The sequence below is a fragment of the Neovison vison genome, chromosome 1, assembly GCF_020171115.1.
Source record: "Neovison vison isolate M4711 chromosome 1, ASM_NN_V1, whole genome shotgun sequence".
In the NCBI taxonomy this organism is placed as follows: domain Eukaryota; kingdom Metazoa; phylum Chordata; class Mammalia; order Carnivora; family Mustelidae; genus Neogale; species Neogale vison.
In genome coordinates this window covers 54,367,796-54,390,078 of record NC_058091.1, presented here as the reverse complement: position 1 = coordinate 54,390,078, position 22,283 = coordinate 54,367,796, and the positions used below count along the sequence as shown (strand labels likewise).

Genomic DNA, 22,283 nt, shown 5'->3' with positions numbered 1-22,283 from the left:
CTTTGTTTCTTGGTTTCTTTCCCTTCTTGAATTTTTATTTTTATTTTTTTTCCTTCCTGAGTTTTTAAAGGTGATTAGTCCATTAACGCAATCTTTTAAAAACTGACCTGTTTTTTTCTTTCTAAAATTCTTCATGTCACAGTGTGTTTCTTCAAAGCTGGGCCTCATCCCCTTGTCCTTGCCTCATAACTTTTTCACAATTGAAAAAAAAAAACAACACTTTTCCCCATATTTACTTACTTTTACAGCTGTTTATTTCCTTTCTTCCTGCCTCGTCTCCCTGTTATAATCTCACTCTTGCTCACATTCCTTTGTTGAGGGGAAAGAACTGGAAGCTTTCCCAAATTGTTCCGGGAGAGAAGTCTCTAGACCCTGGGCAGGTCTTGCAAGCACGCAGGACCTTGCACGGTACATCTAATGAAAAACATTCATCTCACAGGGCTAGGCCACAGGTACAGGTCTGATTTGTCAAAGGTGGTCTCTGAAACATCATCAACATTGCTTTGCTTTCCCACCCCTCGGTCCCTCTTCATTAACGCAAAAATTATTAATTGAGAGCCTATTCTGGGCTACTCAGTGTGGTGATTAAAGTAATTCGCATTAATGGGCAATGACTGATTGGCTCAATTCTCTCGGGGGCATTCACATTTCTCAAATGTGCATATTAATCCAAATAAATCTCTGATTCACGGAATAAATGTGAAACAAACCATTAAGAGTCTATTCAGGATTTTTGGTGACAGAATAAAGGGATTTTCCTTCCCTTGGGATCGCAAAGCAGCCGTCTGACCCCTGAGGAAGTGGGCTAAGACAGAGAACTGGTGAGTGTGTGTGTGTGTGTGTGTGTGTGTGTGTGTGTGACGACCCACCTCATCTCTAACTCTCTCCAGCTTATGATCTATGTGTCTTCATTGTTTCAGAGCAGGGGGGACAGGTACGTATGGATTACAGTTAAATTCCATTACTCTTAGATTATAAGCTTTTGCTTTTAGGATCCTATTCCCCAATTTTCCATGGAAACGTTTTCAGATACCCACCTTTAAAAAGGTTTTCAGGAAAACAGTCTTCATTGAGGTCCTGGCTGCTGATTCTTCCTTGCCACTGGTCCTCTGCTATTGGAATGAGAGAGGAGCCAGAGATGAGGGCACCAAAACTCAAGGTGTCCATTTCTCAAGGCAGCCTGGGCTCAGTGAGCTATATCTTTTCCTGCAATCTCTGTGCAAATTATGGGAAAATGATCCTGCTGGGAGATAGTGCAGTGCAGTGGTTAGGATAGTGGCCTTGAGGGTGGGACAGATATGATGAGTGTGACTCCCAACCCAATTCCTAGGAGCTCTGTGTACTTGGGCAAGTCACTTTAGCCTCAGGTGGTGCAGCTTCTCCTATACAGCAACAAATGATTCTTACTGAAAGTGTGGCTGATGAGAGCAGCCCTTTCGTGCATCGCCCACCTCCGTTGCCAGATCTGTGTGGGATGCGGTCTTTCTACCTTGGGGGGTTTTCTTTCAGGCCCAGAGGCTTCCCATGGAATGAAGGGAAATGGGGTATGTAAGGGGTCTTCCCCTTCATCTCTGCTAGAGGAAGGACCTCCTTGAGTCTTGCCTCTCTGGTTGCTACCTGGAGGAGCAGCTCTGTGGAGGAGTAGCTGAAGAGTCAGGGTGAGCAAGAAGAGAGCGTCCTCTTCCCTTTCCTCTTCCCTTTCTCTTCCAGGAGTCGGGGCGCTGAGCCTGGCCCCATGGGGCATGTTTAATTTTAATTTTAATTCACTCCACTTGCTCTTTGACCATCTCAGTGAAGCCTGTAATATATACCCAAGTACCTTTTACCGGCTTTTTGTAGCAGCTCAGGATACAGAAGGAGAATCAAGTTTCTGAAACGAAAAAATAAAAAAATAATAAAAAATACAGATACAGTTAAAGAAGTCGTGCTTCTTCCTGCCCGAGGACTGTTTACAAGCGGGAAGTCAGCGGGGCCCCCAAGAGGTCGCTGGTGGCGCAGAAACTGAGGCCAGATTGTAGAGCAAAGGAGAAGGAGAAAAACACCCAGAAACTTTAGTCCTAGTTGCGAATAATCGCCCCCCCCCTTCGTCCCTCGGTCAGAGGCAGTAACGTGACACCCGGGAAAAACCCGGAGACCCGAGCGCGGAGAGGGAGGGAAGAGGGAGGAGAGAGGACTGCGGAGAGCCGGAGAGGGAAAGGGGAGGGGAAGAAGGAAAACCCCTGTCAAGGAGGTGGAGCGAGGGGCTGGTGTCCGCCTCCTGTTCCTCCCTGCCGTCTTTTAGAGGAGTCTGAACCGGGACAAAACCCGCCGAGACCGACAGACACAAAGCCGGGGGGTCCACGCTGGCGCTGGAGGCGAGCCCCGGCGGCCGCGAGCGAGCCCGAGACGCTGCTGGGCGCGGGGCGCGGGGGCGCTAGCGGGCGCGGGCCGAGCCGGGGCCGGGCACCTCGGCCGCTCGGGCCGCGGCGGCGGGGACCATGCCGAGGAAAGTCTCCTGAGCCCGGCAACTTCGGCCCCTCCCCGCCCCCACCCGGGCTGCCCTCCGCGCGGCCCTTCCCATGTGCAGCCGGGCGGCCGGGCTCTCCTCCTCGCAGGCGGATGGGTGACCTTTTCCTGGCACGGGCAGGCTGTGCGAGGCGGCGGAGCAGGCGATGAAGAAGAAGCAGCAGCATCCCGGCGGCGGCGCGGATCCCTGGCCCCATGGGGCCCCTCTGGGGGGCGCCCCTCCAGGCCTGGGCAGCTGGAAGCGCCGGGTCTCCCTGCTGCCTTTCCTGCGCTTCTCCCTCCGGGACTACGGCTTCTGCATGGCCACCCTGCTGGTCTTCTGCCTGGGCTCCCTCTTCTATCAGCTCAGCGGCGGACCCCCTCGCTTCCTGCTCGACCTGCGGCAGTATTTGGGTAAGGAAGGGGGGCGGGCGAGGGCGGCGCCGGCGGCGCGAACTTGTGCGGGGGGGTGGGTGGGTAGAGGGATGCCGGGGACTTGTGGCGCTGCGACCGCCCGCCGGCGCCCCGAGCCTCCCCAAGTGGGACTCCCGGGTGCCGGCTTTCTCTCGCGCGTCGGTCCCTCTGCCCCGAGGCGGAGGCGCTGCCTGGGTGGCGCGTGGGGCAGGTACCCCGGACTGGGCACCGCATACCTTACCCGCCTCTGCCTCTCGTTCTGGGGCGGAGTGCAGGCGTGTGTGTTTGTGGGTGTGTACGAGTGTGTGTTTTCTGGCCCGGAGATGTGGGGAGCGGAGAGGGGAAAGCACCCCCGCCCCCGGGCTCGGGGCATGGGCAGTGACCGTCGTCCTCAGTCCCGTGAGCACTCCGGGTCGTGCGGGGGTTGGGGTTCGCTCCTCACCCCGCTTGCTTCTGCCAGTTCCTCCCCGCGAGTCCCCCTCCTGCTTGTCAGCTCAGTGGCCCAGGGGCAGTTTTAGGGCTCCGTGCTGACCCTGGGCTGGCTTGTCTTTCGGCAACAGCGAGGGGGACGCGGGGAGCCGCCGCGCCCAGGGAGGGGGGCGGTCCGGGGCTATCCGAGGGCGCTGGTCAGCCTGGCTGGCAGTGTCGCCTACTTTGACCTGAAGAACCTCTGCGCTGCGTGTGTTTCAAGTCAGAACTTTTTTTTTTTGGGGGGGGGGAGGGCTTGTGCTTGGTTTCTTAAAAGCGAGGCCGCCTATTTTTAGCAGAGGTGAGGAAGGGGTTGCACCCAGGGAGAAAAGAGCGGCCGCAGAGAGAGGGCGTGACCCGCAGCTCTGAGGCGCGGGGAGGGCGGTGCCAGAGCCAGGCAAGCGTAAGCCCAGGTCCCTGGACCGCGGCTGGCGCGCGCCCAGACCCAGGGAGGCTGCAAATCTCTCACCCGTCGTGGCCAGAAGAGGTTTTGCAGGGGCGGGGTGGGGGGGAGAGGCAGGGGAGCCGCCAGCTCCTCGCAAAGGTCCGAGGTGATAAACCTGAGCCACCGGGCAAACATCCGGCATCTGCCTGGCGGGAGCCGGTGTGCAAAGGAAAGCCTCCGAAGCGCTGGACCATATCGGGCCGAAAGACTCCAGTTGGCTGGAGGCTGCCACACTTCACCTCAAAAGTCCCCCCCAGTCGCAGAAGCCACAGGTCTAGCCAGCAGCCTGTGTCGGGAGCGTTTTGATATATAAAAGCAGGTAAAATCATGTTCCTTCCATGTAGAGAAGCTCAGATTTTAAAGGTTTCAGTAGAAACTTCGGAGAGCTATGGTTTTTTAAGGTGCTTTAGGGAAAATATTGTCCAAGCAGATTTCCAAAGCACAATCCTTATCATCTGGTTTCTTAGAGGATTTGGGATAATATGCACTTTTATTAGGGAATCAAATCTCTTCTCTCCCTGAGTTCTGGATTTTGGAGTCTCCGTAACTTCTTAGACTGAGACACCTGCTAGTGCTCCAAAGCTAACTTTTTTTTTTTCCTTTTTCTTTCTTTCCTTTTTTAAGAGTTAACAACATCTCAGCATTAACTGGCATTGGGAAGTGTTTTTGAAGTCCAGGGGTCTATAAAATCTGATGATGAATTCTTTGTTGAAATTCCCCTTAAGCAAAATGTGGAGGCCATTGAGGCAGGAAAAACAGTGGATGGGGAATAAGGGTGTCTGTTTTTAGTGCCCTCAAGAGCACTTGGCTTTAGGCAAGGCACTCAAACTTCCTGGGCCTTAGCTTTTTCATTAGTAAAGTTAGGGGCTAGACTAGGTTGTATCTCAGACCTCCACCCAGGTCCTGAAATGTTGTGTTTCTGATCCCTTCTCAGGGGCGGGAAGTCCTGAGAGGTAGAAAGAACAAAGGCTTTACCAGGGGCAAAATCAAGAAACTGAACTATTCAGCATGTTAACCTTTTGAAAGTTGAGCCAGAGTCTGTTGTTCCCAGAATTGAGTGCTTTCATCCTATATTTCAAAAAATGAGACCTGATAAATTTGGGGGCTCAGTTACTAGAAGGATGCATTCACTCAGGGAACTGGGAAGAACTTATGGGGCAAACATTGCTCCTGCTACTACTAACTCATCAAGTTTCTGACTGACATGATGGGTGAAAAAAATGACATCACTGTGAACTGAAAATAAGACACCTTGGCCAAATTTGCTCCCTGTTGTTTTGTTACATAAATATAATGATTTGGGGCGAAAGTGTGCTTGTGGTCTTAAGAGGGTCTAAAATATACCCTTAATAATATAAGGCCAAGGTGTCTGCAGAATACTTACCCCTTGTTTCCTCCATTCTATTATTTTAGTGTCTGTCAAAACAAAATTCGTGGTTAGTAAACATATCCTCTCAATTTCCTGAGTTAGGCAATTTTGGAGACAACTATTTTCCTTAAATGTAAGTTCATATAAAGTCAAAATTTTCCAAATTGAAATATTTATAGCAAAAAATTTTCTTGACAGGAACCTATTTTAATATACTTAAATAATATAATACAACTCCACATTGTAGCTACTTGATATTTATGACAATAAACTGAACCTATTGTATCAAATAGGTCATATGATATTTAACACATTGAATATTCTCACGGCAAAGCCAGAAGATAGGACCATTCATGATAAAAGCTAACATTCATTGTGTATGTTCCAGTAAACACACATGCAGAGTGAAATTGTACCCACATACCAATATTACAGGAAGCTTCGACTGTTGTTACCAACACCATTTTTGGTGTGAGAGAAATGAGAACACAGAGATTCAGAGACTTGCTGAAGGACACACAGCCGGTAAGGCAGGACTTGAACCCCAATCTGTCTGCTTCGAGCACCTATTGCATAACTCTACAAGCAGCCAAAATGAGAGGGGAATCTGAAGAGCTGACTGACTAAAAATAATCTCATTACGTATTTGCATAATTTCGCTTTCTTTGATACTTTTAATGTGAGTATCTTAAAGGGCCAGCAGAGAAGGAAAATAAGTCAAGCAGCTGGTCTGTCTGCTCTTAACTCCGCCTTCCTGTATTAATTTCCCTGTACCAGCGAACTCAGCTCTCCCAGAGCCACACACCTGGGGGGCGGGGTGCGGTCAATTACAATCGCAAATTCCTGAACTTTCTGTCTTCCTTTAGCAGGTTGTTCTTTGTCTAGGCTAGTAGTTTTCAGTGTGTGGTCCCTGGACCAGCAGCAATCACCTGGAAACTTGTTGCAAATGCAGATTCTCGGGGCTCATTCCCCGACCAACAGAATGAAAGAGTCTGGGCCCAGGACCCAGCCATCTGTATTTAAGCAAGTCTTCCAGGTGACTCTGATGCAGCCTGAAGTTGGAGAACCATTGTTCCAGGGCAAAGCTTTACTTTCAGAATGCCTCCTATATAGTTGAGTGAAAGAAGGGAGGTACAAGAGAGGCGATTCAGAAACTATTTTAAAGGTGATGTGCATGGTTTTATCTTTTACAGATCAACTTTTAAAAATGCATCTGTTTTGCTGCTTAAGCCCCATTGTTTCAAGGGAAGGACCAGCCAACAGCTGCAGCTCCAGCTAGTTTAAACTCTTGGAGGTTAGGAGATACATGGAATGGAGTGAAGCTGGCAACCAGAAGGAATAGTGGGGAAGGAAAGGGAAAGGAGGCGCCGGTGATGCTTTCTCTTCCCACAGAAGCTGGGTCAAACAGTTCTTGTTTTCTCGTTTGTTTGGGAATGGGCAAAGTGTGTTCTCCTTAAAGGTACTTTCTGTGGCAACGGATTTGAAAAAATCAAAGTAAGTTGGGAGCAGGGTGGATTTTGCAGGAATAACTGTGGTCTTGATTTTTTACCTCCTTGAAATGGGTCGAGGGAGAACAAGCACATACAGTGGGGTAAAATGCGTGGGTTTGGCAAATGGCTATCCTTAAGCTTGGGGACCATTGTTTTTCCAATTCAGTGAAATTCTTTGCCTTTTTGAAGTGGCATTCAGACCTTGATTTGCTATGGAAAACAAAGAAAAATCAAGTAAAATCTCCCCCAGAAATTAGGTTATGATATAGCCTCTGCCGGTAGTCTCATTACTTAGGAGCTGTGGAAATACCAGAAACTTGGAATAACACTCGTTACCTGATGTAAACTGAATAAAGCCAGATGGCTTACTACCCATCTTCTACAACTGGCAAACTAATGATTTACCATCAAGCTTTGGATATGGCATTTAGCCTTTATGGGAACTGAATCTGTCGGGTCGATCTCAAATTGACATGCTTTCCTTTCCATTTTTAAAATTATACTACTTTAAAGGGAGATACACTACTTCTATTTCAGTTTTCAGAATTGTCAATCTTTATATAATTCTATATGAGCCTGGCAATTTCTAGTCAAAAAACGAGAGAGAAAGAGACGGAACTTCATCGAATTTGAAGTTCTCCAGGTTTAAATGAATTTAGAGAAAATGTGAAAAATAGAGACCCAGATCCATTACAAAATCATTTCTTTCAACCTTAAAAGTCAAATTTAATTTTTCTTCTGCACATCAGGCATGGTTTAAATATAGCTGCTCTGGGCCCCAGACAGCAATGTAGGAAATGAATGGATTAAATGTGATGTGATCAATAGAAATTGTTGACATAAAAAGAAAATGGCATTCTTGTTCATAGCTGCAAATGTGTCCTATAGTGTTGGCTGGGGACACAGTAGCCCTGTATTAGAGGAAGGACAGAAAATGGAATTCAGCTATGGCAGACTGTTCTGTAAACACATGGCATGAATGGCAAAAAGCATTCTGCCTTGTCAACTATTTTTGATGTAGACTAGTCTTAGTATGAATTGTTTAAAAGTCTGTATAAATATGTATTATCTGGATACTATCTTTCCTCAAATTCCCTGTCATCAATCCAGGTTTAAAACACTAGTTGGCTTTGTATTTGAGAAACCAGGAGGAAAGTGGTCAAGCTTGTTGGGTCCCAGAAGAAATAGTATCTTCTGCTTCCCCTGAGGGTAGTTCAGGGACAGACACTGTAGTTTGCTCTGCAGCTGTCCTGAAGGGGAGCAGTGATGGACTGTGAAAAGGCATTTTATTTGACAGAGCATGGCTGCTTGAATTGTGAGAAGTTATCCCTTGCTCTTTCTGCTTTCGCTTGTGTTTCTATTTTGAAAGGTGTTTAGACTGGACCACAAAGAAATGTCTTACCTGTATTGATTTTTGTTATAGAAACTCACCTTGCAGCAATGATCACCATAAACCCTTTCATTTATTAGAAGTGGAGACCCAAGCACAACTATTCCACCAAAAAATTTTAAAAAATGCAAAAATAAAAAAAATGTAGAGACTGTTGGGTAAGAAAATTCCAAATGAAGCCCCTTTTGGTATTGCTTTTCATTGTTAAAAGTTTTCTTAAGATATGATTTAGAAATCACACAATTCAGACATTTAAAGTTCTTAAAAGTTTGATAGTTTTTGATAGTTTTTAGTATATACATAGGCAAACGCAACCATTCCTGTAGTTGATGTTAGAGAATTTTCATCAGCACAAAGAGAAACCCCGCACCGTTTGACTGTCACCTCCCTGTTCCTCCATCTCCTCATCCCTAAGTCAACTCTCATCTACAGTCTGTCTCTATAGATTGGCTGGTTCTGGACATCTCCTAGAGATGAAACCATACAATATGTGGCCTTTGTGATTGGCTTCTTTTGCTTGGCTTACTGTTGTCGTGGTTCATTCATGTTCTAGCATGTATCCCAACTTCAGTCCTGTTAATGGCAGAATAATAGTCCACGGGATAGACCACATTTTGTTTATCCATTATAGGTTGATGGACATTTGGGTTGTTTCTATCTTCTATGAACATTTGTGGACAGGTTTTTTAGCTTAAAGACCTATTTTCTGTTCCTTGGGGTATATACTTGGAAGTGGATCACTAGGTCGTATGGTAATTCTTTATTTCATTTATTGAGGAACCACCAAGCTGTTTTTCACAGAGGCTGCACCATTGTAAACCCCACCAGCAGTGTATGAGAGTTTGAGTTGTTTTTTTGTTTTTTTTAAAGATGTTATTTATTTATTTGACAGAGATCACCAGTAGGCAGAGAGGCAGGCAGAGAGAGGAGGGAAGCAGGCTCCCTGCCGAGCAGAGAGCCTGACGCAGGGCTCGATCCCAGGACCCTGAGATCATGACCTGAGCCGAAGGCAGAGGCTTTAACCCTCTGAGCCACCCAGGCACCCCGAGAGTTTGAGTTTTTCTGCATTCCCATCAACACTTGTTATTTTTCATTATTTTGATTATCATTACCCTTAATGGTTGTGACATGGTATTTCATTGTGCTTTTGTTTTGCATTTCCCTAATGATGAGTGATGTTGAGCATCTTTTCATGTATTTATTGGCCATTGTATATCTTGAAAAAATGTGTATTCACATCCTTTGCCCACTTTTTTTTTTTTTTTAAGATGTATTTTAGAGAGCAAGAGTGTGCATGGAGGAGAGGCTGAGACAGGAGGAGAGAAAATCTCAAGCGGACTCTATACTGAGTGTGGAGCCCGATGTGGGGCTTGATCTTGTGACGAAGATCATGACCTGAGCCAAAACCAAGAGTCCATTGCTTAACTGTGCCACCCCGGCAACCCCCTTCATCCATTTTTTAATTGGGCTGTGTTTTTGAGTGTTAAAGTTTCTTTATATATTCTGGATACTAGACCCTTGTCAAATATATAATTCTGCTATTTATTTTGAAGTTGCAAAAGATGGTACTGGCTGAAACCCAGTACTGTTATGGATTGTTCTCTTTTATAGGTGTGTAAATTCTCAAGGGGCAAAACAGTTTCATTCTTAAGTCACCTTCAAAGTGCTAAGAACACTGTCTGGGTATTTAGTACATTCTAAATAAATTCCTAACAATTAACCAAAACCAAGGATCTCTTCAAAAGAATCTTGGGGGGTCTTGTTTACCATCATGGATCACTTTGAATCGGAAACATTTTGGTTGTCCACGTTTAGCTGTCATGTATGAAACTTTATGTGGAGCTGGCACCAACCCATTTTATAGATGTCACAAAGATTACTGTGACTTATATGTGAAATATGTGTTTAGCTAATTTTGAACAGCAGATTATAGTACAATAGATGTATTTTGTCCTATATTTGCTCACTATAATTGAGCTGATAAGCTCAGTAGGGGAAAACATTTGGGTACATCATGTCCATTATACAAGTACTACAAGGCTACCAAGGAGATCTTGGACATTCTCATAAAATTAGAATTCATATGCAGCTCATTTCTTATTCACACTGTGCTACAACATAGAGGACACATATATAGGAACAGGATTATGTGTGTTTCTCTTTAGTAAATTAACTTACGAATTTTAGAAAGAAATACTAGTTGCTTTTCCTAAAAGTGTTAGATGTTTTTAGTATGTTTTAAAAATACGTGTTATCAAAATGAGAAGCTTTAGGATAGGTACAGTCAATTCTATGTGCTTGGCAGAGGCTCAATTTGCATAGTGTGTAACACTCTCCTACTGAAAGAGACCTGGGAGCCAGACAGCTGTTTAGTGTTGAGGGTATGATACACCTCTTGGTCTGACTCAGGGTTTCTATCTGTTGTCTGTAATTTCCCAGAGACAGACCCTGCCTTATTTTTCTGGTCTCATTATGTGGCTACACTTCTGCAACAGACCTTCTGCTGATGGTTTAGGAAACTCACATTCCAATGATGATCTCTGAACTCCTGTCATTAGTTCATGGTCACATCTGAAGTTGTGATAGTCTACCTTGTGTTTTGATAGTTTGTAGGCAAGCTCCTTGGAAGAAGGAAGCTTCTCCAATACCTTCCATCTCTACTCTAACACCTCTCCTGGGTGCTCCACACAGGCCCTCAGGAACTATCTGTGGATTCCGTATATTTGCTAAGCAGACTGTTCTTCGTGAAGGTTCCACATCCTGTTTCGTTTGGTCTCTATTTTAAGTAGAGAACATGAGGAGGAGTGCCAGGAAAGACTTAAGCTCAGGTGATGTCTACGGCCTGTTTCTTCCTGTCTCTTCTCTTCTTGGCTGTTTGAAGCATATGTTCCAAGCAAAGATATTAAAGCCACTATGACATAGAGTTCTGTAAAGATTTCCTTTGTGCATGGGGATAATTGTCCGCCTTTCACCTGTCGAGATTTGGAATTACATTTACAGAGCTCTCCCTGTATAATCAAGAATATCTGAGCTCAGTCTAGAGCTTTGGCTGCATATGACTAGAAAGCAGACTTCTTGTTTCTTGTCGTTTTCCCAAACCCTGACCAGTTGTTTCAGGAGCTTGCAGATGGGTTATTTCTCTCTCTAAGACAGTGTCTTCCTTACCTAGTGATTTGTATTAAATTAGCTAGTCCATTGCCAGCATGACTTTTTGTCTTTAAGGAGATAAGACCAAAAGATGACATGGTTTTTGAAGTCCTGAGCAAATGGATTTAAACTGAGAAGGGCAAATTAGGACAAAATAAAATTAGGGCTCGGTGCACAAACCCATTGACCCTTGTTTGAGGAAGGGTATTAAATCCCCTTAAGTCAAGGCTTTGATTAAGCAATTCTTACTTCACTCATTGGTGGGTGATTTAAGTAATTATTTTACATTTAGCCCTACTGCATTTCTGGAAACACCACTGAATTTTTTTTTTTCCCTAGCTCGGTGAGTATGACTTTCATAGTCTTGATGACAATAAAAAAGAAAGTGTTCTGAAACACATAAATTATTTTGTTCAGTCATTCAGCAAATATTCATGGAAGGCCTGTGGGCCAGAAGCATCAGACATCAGGAAGAACAGAGGCTTTAGAGCAGAGATTTTGATGTGAATCCCTGCGCTACTACTTACCTGGGAGAACTTGGGCAATTGTCTTAACTTCTCTGAACTTCAGGTGTGTTGAGCTATACGATGGGCTTGATAAGTGCTGTTTTATAGGATAAATACCAGGGCCTGGCATTCGGATTCAACAAATGTCCATTTTCTCACTTGGTCCTTTGCTTTTCTCAGGCTCCCGTTTCTTCTGGCATGAATGCATCCATGCACAGGGACGCACACCCATGCAAACCCATCCTGCTGGAACATGCAGACCCAACCTAACAGAACTATGAGTTCTTGTGGCTTATCTCGTCACCCGTGCCCTCAGATTGGCGAGGGCATTTCAACAGCTGGCCAGTCCCAGTCATTTGCCCCATTAATTATACACACACCAAACTTGCAACTTCTTCTCTCTGTTGCTTTCTGGAAATAGTCTTGAAAGAACACATTCTGTGCACAGCATGCTTTGAACTTATCCACATTTATCTCTTTCCCCCCAACCCCACATTTATCAAATAAAAATAGTTGTGCAGAGGGGGTATGGTGCAGCCGACGCTCTGGGATGGCCCGCTGTTTGAGGACAGGGTCTGTTAACTCATGCCCTTTCAAGCAATCAGAATGTCAGGCTGACACTGTGACGGCTGTGAGAACTTCTCTCACTTAAGACGGAACTACCAGGTCCCGTAGTATGGCCGGTTGCTTTTCTCTGTTCCTGCTTCCCTTCTGTTGGAGGTCAGGACCAGAGCAGTGGACCTGAGTCACGGAGTCACGGATCCTGTCTTTGACGGGAGGCTGGTGAACTTGCCTCTGTTTTGCATATTCTGCTTCTTCCTTTTGCCTGGACCTGCCCCGCCTTCCCTGGGTGCTGACACGTGTGAGATCACAGGCCCCTACTCTCTCTGCTGTAGCTGGTCACTCATGTCCTGGAGAAGCTGAAAGCAAAGGTGATTTTACATTATTTAATAGAAAGTTCAATTTTGTTTAGAAAAACCATGACCTTGCAATTCCAACGCGGAGCTTCCTGCTTTGACCCCCATCAGCTGTAGGGTTTCCATATGGACTTGACGGTCCATCTAGGACTATGACCCAGTGGCCAGGAATGGGAAAATAGGGGTGGATTTGGGGTTCTTCAAAGAGAGTCTCTAGGTGATTTTTATATGTAGCCCCAGGAGATGCTGCCTCTTCTCTTTAGAATCACTGAGGGAGGTGTTGTCTAAGGTTCTGCCTACTCTTTTTTTTTTTTAAGGATCTTTATTTACTTGTTTATTTTATATGTAGAGAGAGGAGAGAGTGAGGGAGTGAAAGACTGCACAGCAGGAGGAGCAGAGGGAGTGGGACAAGCAGACTCTGCGATGAGCGCAGAGCCCAATGCCAGGTTCAGTCTCACGACCATGAGATCATGATCTGAACGAAATCGAGTCTGACACTTAACCCACCAAGCCACCCAGACACCTCAAGTCCTGCCTACTCTTAAAATCATGTGTTCAAAGAGATAAGAAGCCATTTAACTGCAGCAACTAAAACCGTAAGGCTCTTTCCTTTGGTACCAAACGCTTATTTAAAAGATTGTAGAAATCCAGTGACTAAGGCAAGTAGAAGACACAAAAACTTTTTAGGCCATTATTTTCAAAGTCTTAATCATAGCTTTCTGTTTCGTTGTTGGTTTTGTTGCTTTGTCTTCATCAAAATTGGTACCACTCCCCCAACATCACCAAGCTGCAACATCCTAACTAGACAATAATGGGAGAATCTTGTTCCAGAAATTGTGGGAAACAGAATGCCCCTAGAAAGTCAGAGAGAAAGCAGAGGAAGACATGTCTTTCCAGCATTCAGAGTCTAACAATGTGAGAGAATGAAAGAAGGAAAATGGGTAGGAATAAGTATGTTCTGTTTTTTGAAGTAGGGTCTCACAGCCTCTCTCTGGCTGCCGGCTACCGGCCATCCTGTTCCACTGTGGATAGCTCCAGTGGCCGAGGGAGCACGTTATGATGTGGCGAGCTACTTCCGTCTGCTTCTGCTAGTTCTTCTGGAAGCTACATGGAATAGTCTCATCTTTCAGAGGATTGAGGATAAGAAGATGACTGTCATTCCCCTCACAGAAATATTGTCCAGAAAAATAGATGTAGATCCCAGTAGTTCTTCATCTGAAGTCACCTTCAGACATAGACAGTGCAAACAACAAAGGAAAAAAACAAAAGACTGTAAAAGTAGAACCTTCTGAACAATGGTACCCTATAAATAAGGCAGAAGACCCAGACTGGGGACAGATGTTTCTCTAGGAAATGGGATTAATATGTAGCTATGTAAATGTTCAATAAATCAATTGAAAGGAGAAATAATTCATGAGATAAATGGGCAAAGAATATGAGCAGGCAGTTCAGAGACAAGGAAACACAGGCGGCCAGTAAGTGTATGAGAAGACAAAATGGCCTCCATTCTCTTAAGTACCTTAACCACTTGCCTCTGTCTCTGGAGCCCTTCGCTGGCCTGTAGAACTAAGGAAACTTCCAACTGCCTCTGCTCGCAAGCCTGCTTTGTGGAGAGGACTCACTGTCAGAACCCGTCTTCTAACCCGTCCTCTTCTGAGAATGACCAGCACATCCATCACCACTGTGTGTTACGATAGGGGAGGGGAGGGGAGGCAGGGTAGCTCTCGGGACCCCTGACACAGGCCCAAAATACTGAAGTCTTGGTGAGTTTTTGGTGCCACCTTTGTGTTGGGTGGGCTGCTCACTGAGATGCCCTTCTCCACACTCACAACCACAGCCAGTGAACCTCACACAGTCAACCCCCAGCAGCGCCCTGCGCCTGCTTTGCCTCCCTCCATCACCGACGCTTTGCTGAGTCTGTGAAAGCAGGGCAGAAGACACTGATGTCGCACGCTCAGAATGCAGCATCTTGCCTGGGAGTATTTTCTCAATATCTGGGAAAAACAAGTGAAACTGACTCATCTGGTTGGAGTTCTACAGAAAGATGATTGCAGATTTCATGCGATTTCATTCTGCTTTGGTGTCAAAATTCAGCCAACGATGTGCCAGAAAATGTGTGTAAAATCACATACAGATTTAGACACTCGAAGAGGAAGTTATTTTTACCAGGGCGGGGAAGGAAACAGAAAGTGACAGTTGGCAGGGAAGTCAGGGCAGGGCTGAGTAAGGAGGTGAGGTGTGTGCACAGCTGGGATGCGGGCTCGCTGGACCGGCGGGGGGTGGGGGTGGGGGCTGCAGCAGGGTCGCCTCTTAGCAGGTCCAGTGAGGAGTTCCTGTGCCGCAGACCTACCCAGAGGGCAGTGTTGACATAAGCTCTGAGGAGAATGCCAGCTGGAGCGGTTGTGAGGGTGACATTGGTCCCACCCAAGACGCGCTGTGTGCTGTCCGGGGCTCTGTCACAAGAGCCTCTCTCAAGAACCGCGTAGGACATGGACGTGACTGTGGAGCAGAGGATTCTGGAAAGCTATGCAAATATAAAACCAAACGGGGCAGCATCTTTATTTTGCTTTAGCAGATGATGGGAGCGAGGCCGTGTTATTTTGTTTGCTTGGGCTTTTCCCAATTCCAAAGGCTGCCCTTGCTTGCTGGCCCAGCGGAGATCCAAGACCTTACAGAGTCTGAAGTATTTCTGGTTATGTTCTCCTCGTCCTGCTGTGAGATGAAGAGGTTTCCAGAAATTACAGGGAAGGAGAAGGAAGGATTTGTGAGGATCCATAACCTCTTTTTATTGCCCTTTTCCCTTGGGCAAAGGATGTCTAGATTGAGAACTTAGCGATGATATTTGAGTCTCCTTTGTTTGTAGTTTGATGATGAACTTTTCAAAAACGTTTGGAAAAGACTTTATCCAAGCATTCTTGCACCTTGCTGTCCTGTTCCTTATGACTGGGGAGAGGTGTGTGTGTTCTCTGTGCCTGTGTTGTGAAATGTACACGGTCATGGCCGTGCCGCTCTGGTTCTGACATAGAGTGTGTGTGTAGGTAAAGGTGGTAAGGGTGCTCCCTAGCTTGGAGGGGGAACCTACTAGAACAGATTTGGGTTCCCGGGAAGGCTTCTATTTTTGTCTTTCATTTCTTTCATGGCATAATGCATTGCTCTTTGAAAACATAGCCCCCTTTGTCCAGATTTTTTTTTTCTGGCCACCTTGTTGGAATGATAGGTGACCTTTTGTTCATTTCAGAGTAAGACTTGCCCACAAGGCTTTTTTTCTTTTTTTAATTTAATAGTTTATTTATTTGAGAGAGCAAAAGAGCAAGAGAGAACACACAAACAGGGGGGACAGCAGAGTAGAAGCAGACTCCCCACTGCACCTGTACAGGTGCACAAATACAGGGCTCCCCGGACTCCGGGCTCATGAGCCAAAGGCACACTCTTAACCCACTGACCTGCCCAGGAGCCCCGTCCACCAGGGTTATGCTTCATGGAAGGTTCACATCAGTGAGCCTTAAAGGATCAGAGAACATACGTTTTCCCATAGCTTTCACATGCCCAACCTCCTTCATATTCACCTTGGTAGTTACCCTCTCTTGTTTCCATCTTGTTCCTTCAGCAAATGTCTGTCAAATGTCACTGAAGTGCACGCAGGGGTCTGCCTTCTGCTTGGAAGGGCAGAGAAGGCGAAATAGAGAGAGGGATGAACAGAGGCCTTTGGGAGGTTACCGGAGGAGAGAAGAAGCAGTATTTGGGCCCGGCTGTGGAGAGGCTGACGATCTCCTTGGTTAAGGCCCTGTTTGTGCCAGTCTCGAGCTCTTTGGCCTGGCTGCAGGATAGAATTACCTGGGGACCTTTGGAAAATGCTGATTTCCATTCATTTGGCCCGGGATAGTGGAGTGGGAGGCGGGGAGCGGGGGGCGCATCTTGGGCACCTGTATTTGTTAAAAGCTCCCAAGTAGTTCTAATATTCAAGCAAGGTGGAGAATACCCGACGCGGAGACGGGGGCATCGTGTGCTCGCGAAGTCCTCTTCCAGTGCAGTTAGGGACATTTCACTTAATCTAAAATTGCTTATTAGGTTGTGACCTAACCCTTTACCTTTTGGCTTCTCCACACCAGCTCTTCTCAAACTTGAATGGCATTCAGATCACGTGGGAGTCAGTTAGACTGTAGATTCGGGTGCAGTAGATCACGGTGGGGCCTGGGATTCTGCATTTCCAAGAAGCTCTCAGGCGTCGCCAGTGTGCTCCCTGTGCTCGCATTGGAGGATTGGAGGAGCAAAGGTCCACACTGCAGCATTTCTAGGACATCATTGTTACTTGTAAACAGACCCAGGAGTCAAAGTACAGCCCAGCCCCCTAAAGATCTGTGCATTTAAACATTTTAGAAAATTCTTCTTTTTTAAAAGATTTTATTTTTAGGTAATTTCTACACCCAACGTGGGCCTCGGACTAACAACCCTCAGATCATGAGTCGCATGTTCCACCAACTGAGCCAACCCCTAGAGGCGCCCCTTTAAACTTCTTTAGAATTGAGTTTTCATTCACCAATTTGATTGTTCGAATTTAAGAACACTAGATTTTTCTTTAGTGAGAATTACACACTTGCGTGATTCAAATTTAAAATGCTTTTTTGGGGGCACCTGGGTGGCTCAGTGGGTTAAAGCCTCTGCTTTCGGCTCAGGTCATGGTCCCAGGGTTCTGGGATCGAGCCCCGCATCGGGTTCTCTGCTCAGCAGGGAGCCTGCTTCCTCCTCTCTCTCTCTGCCTGCCTCTCTACCTACTTGTGATCTATCTGTCAAATAAATAAATAAAGTATTTTTAAAATGCTTTTTTTTTTCTTTTTATCTCTGTAATCCACAGTATTGAAATGTAGGCTGTTTGGAGATATGTGAATACAGATTTTGACCTAAGGTCAAGTTTATTAATAAGCATTGGAAATAAAGCAACTGGTGTTGGGTATGAAGTTTCTTCATAGTTGTTGCAGATTCCTGCACCGTTTTAAATTTTCTTGCTGAGGCCTAGCATCAGAGTTCTTTGCCAAGTGTCCCTCTTATCCAAATACTCCGGGTGAAGGCTTTTTATGTTGTTGTTGTTTTTAATAGCCAGAGCAAATAATGCCAACAGAGCAAGTAAAGAAGGACTTGGTGTCACGCTTTGACAATACAATTTTAAGAAATAGTTAGACCCTTTGTACATGCTCACTGGAGGAAACTGAAAAACAGAAAAGCACAAAGAAGAAAAGAGAAAGCATGTTAATTGCTTTACTCACAACTGCTTTGGTTTGGTTACACCTTCCTCCCGACTGCAGAATCACAAAGGCCCTTCAGCGTCTTCACACATTTCTCTGCGAGGTTGGTTTTCATGGCAGGGTATCTTGGGAATGTTCCGTGATTCCTTTAGCAGGGTCGGTTTCATATTTAGGCTCTTTCCAGTTTTCCGAGATTCTAGATACAGCTGTGATGAACATTGTTCAGCTTTCTCACTCTTGTCTACTTCCCTGGGATAAATTCTTAGACTTGGAACGGCTGGAGCAGAGTGCGTGCCCGTGTTAAAATCGCTCTTCATGCAAACTGCTGTAATTTTTGGTGTAATTCACCAGCGGTCTGTAACCCGTTTTGCTCATACCCTGACAAAATACTGGTTATGATCTTGTAAAACCTCACCCATTCCATGGGTGAAAAGTGATATTCTCATGCTATAATTCCCATCTGCCTGTATATTAGTGACATTGAGCAATTTGACTATAAGACACGTTTCCTCTTTGGAGAATGAGTTTTACCCTTCCCCATTTTTTCCCCTCTAGGTGTGTTCTCCTTTCTTTTATCAACTGTAAGAGTTCTTTCAGGATGGAGAGTATTAACCCATTAACCCTTCCCCTCCTGGTTTTTCATTGCCCTTTGGTTTTTAATCAATATCTTTTATTTTTCTCGTGCACTAGTTGATGTTCTTCTGTTTATTATTTTTTCTTTACTTTTATGGCTTTTTTTTTTAGATTTTTTTTTATTACGTTCAGTTAGCCAACATATAGTGCATCATTAGTTTTTGATGTAGTGTTCAACATTTAGGAAGGCCTTTAATCCTGACATCAAGTGTGTAGTCTGTATGTTTTCTTCTAGTTTGTTTGTTGTTTCCTTATTTCATTCACTTTCTCACCCTTCTGGGACTTATTCTAGTGTAAATTAACTCAATGATTTTGCAAGTCTGGCTGGAGAAAACGTCGTCATACTTGAATGTTGTCATTCGTGAACAGTAAATTAATTTTTCAAACATTGAAATGAACTGATTTGACGTTAACGTTTTTAGAGGCTTCAAAACTCCTGTTTGCCATCTAATCTCACACTTTCGGAGGCAGGAGGACTTCGGAGGCCAGCCATTCCTTCTCTGTAGTGCTAGAACCCAGTGGCTGGCCTCTTCTTCCACTGTTTCTCCCAGCCATACCTCCGAGCACGGGCCCCCGCTGCCTAGCCATGGCATTTGTTTCTGGACATAACTGTTTGTGTGTCCATGCATTGCACAGTTGCTTGCACTCCGGGTAGGCAGCCACAACCACTCTCCCTGCCTGCCCTGTCTGAGTTGCTCTGTCACAGCATTGGGCAAATTTAGAAGTCTTAGCCTCTTGGATTCTTCCTGGGTCTCTTACTGAAAGCTAAAAATGAGCCTCCCAAAGCCACAAGCACCCTTTTCAGTCTGGCTAGAAATTTAGCAGAGGGTGGAGCTCCTTAAGGACAGCCAGGCTCTACCAGCACTTGGCCCTTTGCAGCATCGTGGGGACAGAAATCATGTTAACACTATTTTTATAAACAACTGAATGACAATAAGTTATTTAGTTCCCGTGGGCTGTTATTCTTTTAAATGTTTATAAAACTCAAGGGATCACAATTTGAAAACACGGACATTTAAAGGCCAACCATATGGTCTAGCAGAGCTGCATTTTCTTTTCAGGAAATCATGTTTCGACTGTGAACTCGCCTTTAACAGGCTGTTGAGTATTTCGGGAGGCAGTGTGGTGTAACAGAGCATTGGGTTTCCAATCAGAAGTCTTCTGTTTGAGTCCTGGCATTGCCACAGTGCAGCTGTGTGACCTTGGGTAATTCACTTAACCTCTCTGAATCTCCATTGGAACTTTAGAGGGGCTCTTTCTGTTCTAGAACAACAGCCAGCAGATTCTAAAGACAATGCTATCTCGTACACTGCTGTCTGGAATCCTGTGAAAACTTGGATTTATAATATCTGCCAATACACATCTTCATTTTAATTATTGAGGCAGAAGCCTGGCCAGAGCAGGTGGCACTCCAGAGGGTAGGAGCAGGAGGGAAGTTGCTTAATTATGGGAAGTGTGTATGTGTGTGTGTCTTCAAACAAACCAACCCATCAAAATTCTGCCTTTCGGCTTTCACACACAGGGTTATTTGTTGTGTATATAGTTCTGCTCTCTCTTTCACAGTTTTCTGTGGGAAGAAGACCCAAGATAATGTAAATTACACTTTAATCTACTGGATCTTTTTACTCTTTCCCTATTTTCCTTAAGGAATAAACAAAGAATTTTTTTTTAAAATATGTCTTAAGACCTCTGGCTGTTTCATTTTTAATTTACAAAGAATAGTTTGATGATTAGAAGTTCTAAAAACACTTACCCCATGATCATTTGGTAAGTTTTTAATTTTTTCAATACTGTTTTAAAAATTTGTGTGCTAGAGACACAAAAGTTCTCCCAAGAGCTGCTGGTCTAGTCTCTGATATAGATGTATAAATTTATCATTTTCATGCATATATTTGTGCTAGTAGAGATACATTCACATTATTGGGGAGCACAGGGGAGGGAAAAATTAGAATAGAAGAGGGCTTCATGGAAGAGGTGGTACTGGAGCTGGGTGTTGAAGTATGAATAGGAGTTTGCTGGGCAGAGATGTGGGAAAGGGGCATTCCAAACAGAAGGAGCAGGGTTTCCAAGGGCAGACCTGCAGGCAAATCGTGGCACCTGTGGGTACTCCAAGAGAGTACAGGGTGGTCCTTGAGAGACTGTGGCATGGGACAGGGAATGGGACTTGCTACAAGGGAGGCTCCCAAGGAAAAAGGCTAGATTGTGAAGATCCTTGTATATTGCACTGTCTTGCAGTGGGGGAAACCACTGAACAGTTTTAGACAGCAGGGTGATAGCAGATTTGTTATTCATGAAGAATCTGGAGACAGAATGCCATGGAAGAGTCTAAGCATTTGTCTGGAAGGGTCTTCAGATTTGAGTAGCCTCTCACGTTCATAAAGTACTTGCCCAAGTATTATCACTCCTGCTTTTTTACTCTCCCACGTGGTGGGTGGTAAGTTCACTTTGCAGATGAGTACCCTGAATCCAGAGATGCATGAAGGGCCCTGGTTCACTCAGCAGGTGGGTTGGGGAGAGGAGGGGTTCTGCATCTGGTCCAGGTCTGCCCAGGGCTCGGGGATCTTGTCCTCTTTACTCCATGCGTGTGGAAGCAGATTTCAACGAAAGCACTGAAGTATTTTTCTAACTCCTTTAATGAGAGCTTTCAAAGTAGTTTTAATCTTGATAAAGAAAGTTGGACAGGAAAGTCAACTTAATTCTTATCCTCAGGTATTTATTTAGTCTAATAGATTCATGTCGATTTGCCTCCTTGCCGCTGTTTCCCTGTTATGATAGCATTCTACAAGCTGATGGTTTATTTTCTCTGATTAGCTAAAATGGGAAGAAAAAAATCCCCACTGCGTTTTTATTAGGATAGGCTCTACCATATCTTGAATTTATGTTTCATTTATTTCAAAAACCTCGATTATACCATTTCGTTGTAGATCAAGCCAGCATTTAGGCTATCATTTCTCACGGTTTTAAAAATGATTGTTCACTGAGTACGGCAGGCTTATTTTCTCTGTAGGCTCATTGAAGAGTCTTTAGAAGTGACTCCCCTTATGTCTTGCCTTAAGGCCTATATTCTGGGGCTGTTGATCTTGCTTTCTTTTCCTATTTTTTTTTTTTAAGATTTATTTATTTGAGAGAGAGAGAGAGAGTGTGTGTGCTCGAGCAGGGGGAGGCGCAGAGGGAGAAGGAGAAGCAGGCTCCCCGTTGAGCAGGGAGCCCCACGTGGGCTCAGTCCCAAGACCCTGGGATCATGACCTGAGCCAAAGGCAAATGCTTAGCCCAGATGCCCCAGATCCAGGCCCCCCGATCATGTGTTTTGAGTGTAGCTTTTCATAAAGCAGTTGAGTCCTTCCAGCCGCTGCTGAAGGACACCTGGCCCTCCCTCAGTTGCCACCTGCTCTAGGTTTCAAGCAAAATGGTCTAGTTTTAGTTTGTGCTTGTTTTTGACCAGAAACCAGTTTTAAAATCTCTAATCTTGTTAAAACACAGCTGGAGGAAATGCGTTTAGGTCACAAAAAAAGAAACTGAACTGTGCTGATGGTGGTGGGTGGGTAGGTAGTCCTTCGACCACTTGAATTGCAGGACATCTGTTTAGGGAAAAAGGGAAGGACGAAAAGCTCTCGTGGGTGCTCTGGACCCCCAACCTATCTACACTGGCCCAGGGGCTCCCATACATTATTTATTGGGTAATATATGCTTATTAGAGTAATTATAAGAGGGAGTGAGGTATTTTTTTTTTTTTGGTTGTTTCCCGGTGAGGTAGTTTTTGTAGCTGTACATTAAATGTAT

General features: G+C 45.1%; 1 protein-coding gene across 1 annotated transcript in view; it reads left to right on the top strand.

Moving 5' to 3' along the window:
* The first annotated feature begins 2,305 nt into the window (after positions 1-2,305).
* UST (uronyl 2-sulfotransferase) overlaps positions 2,306-22,283 on the top strand; it is a 294,693-nt gene continuing 274,715 nt past the window's right edge. The window contains exon 1 of the mRNA XM_044247116.1: positions 2,306-2,898. Coding sequence (XP_044103051.1) covers positions 2,652-2,898 — 247 coding nt within the window. The 5' untranslated portion in view covers positions 2,306-2,651. The remainder of the gene's footprint in view (positions 2,899-22,283) is intronic.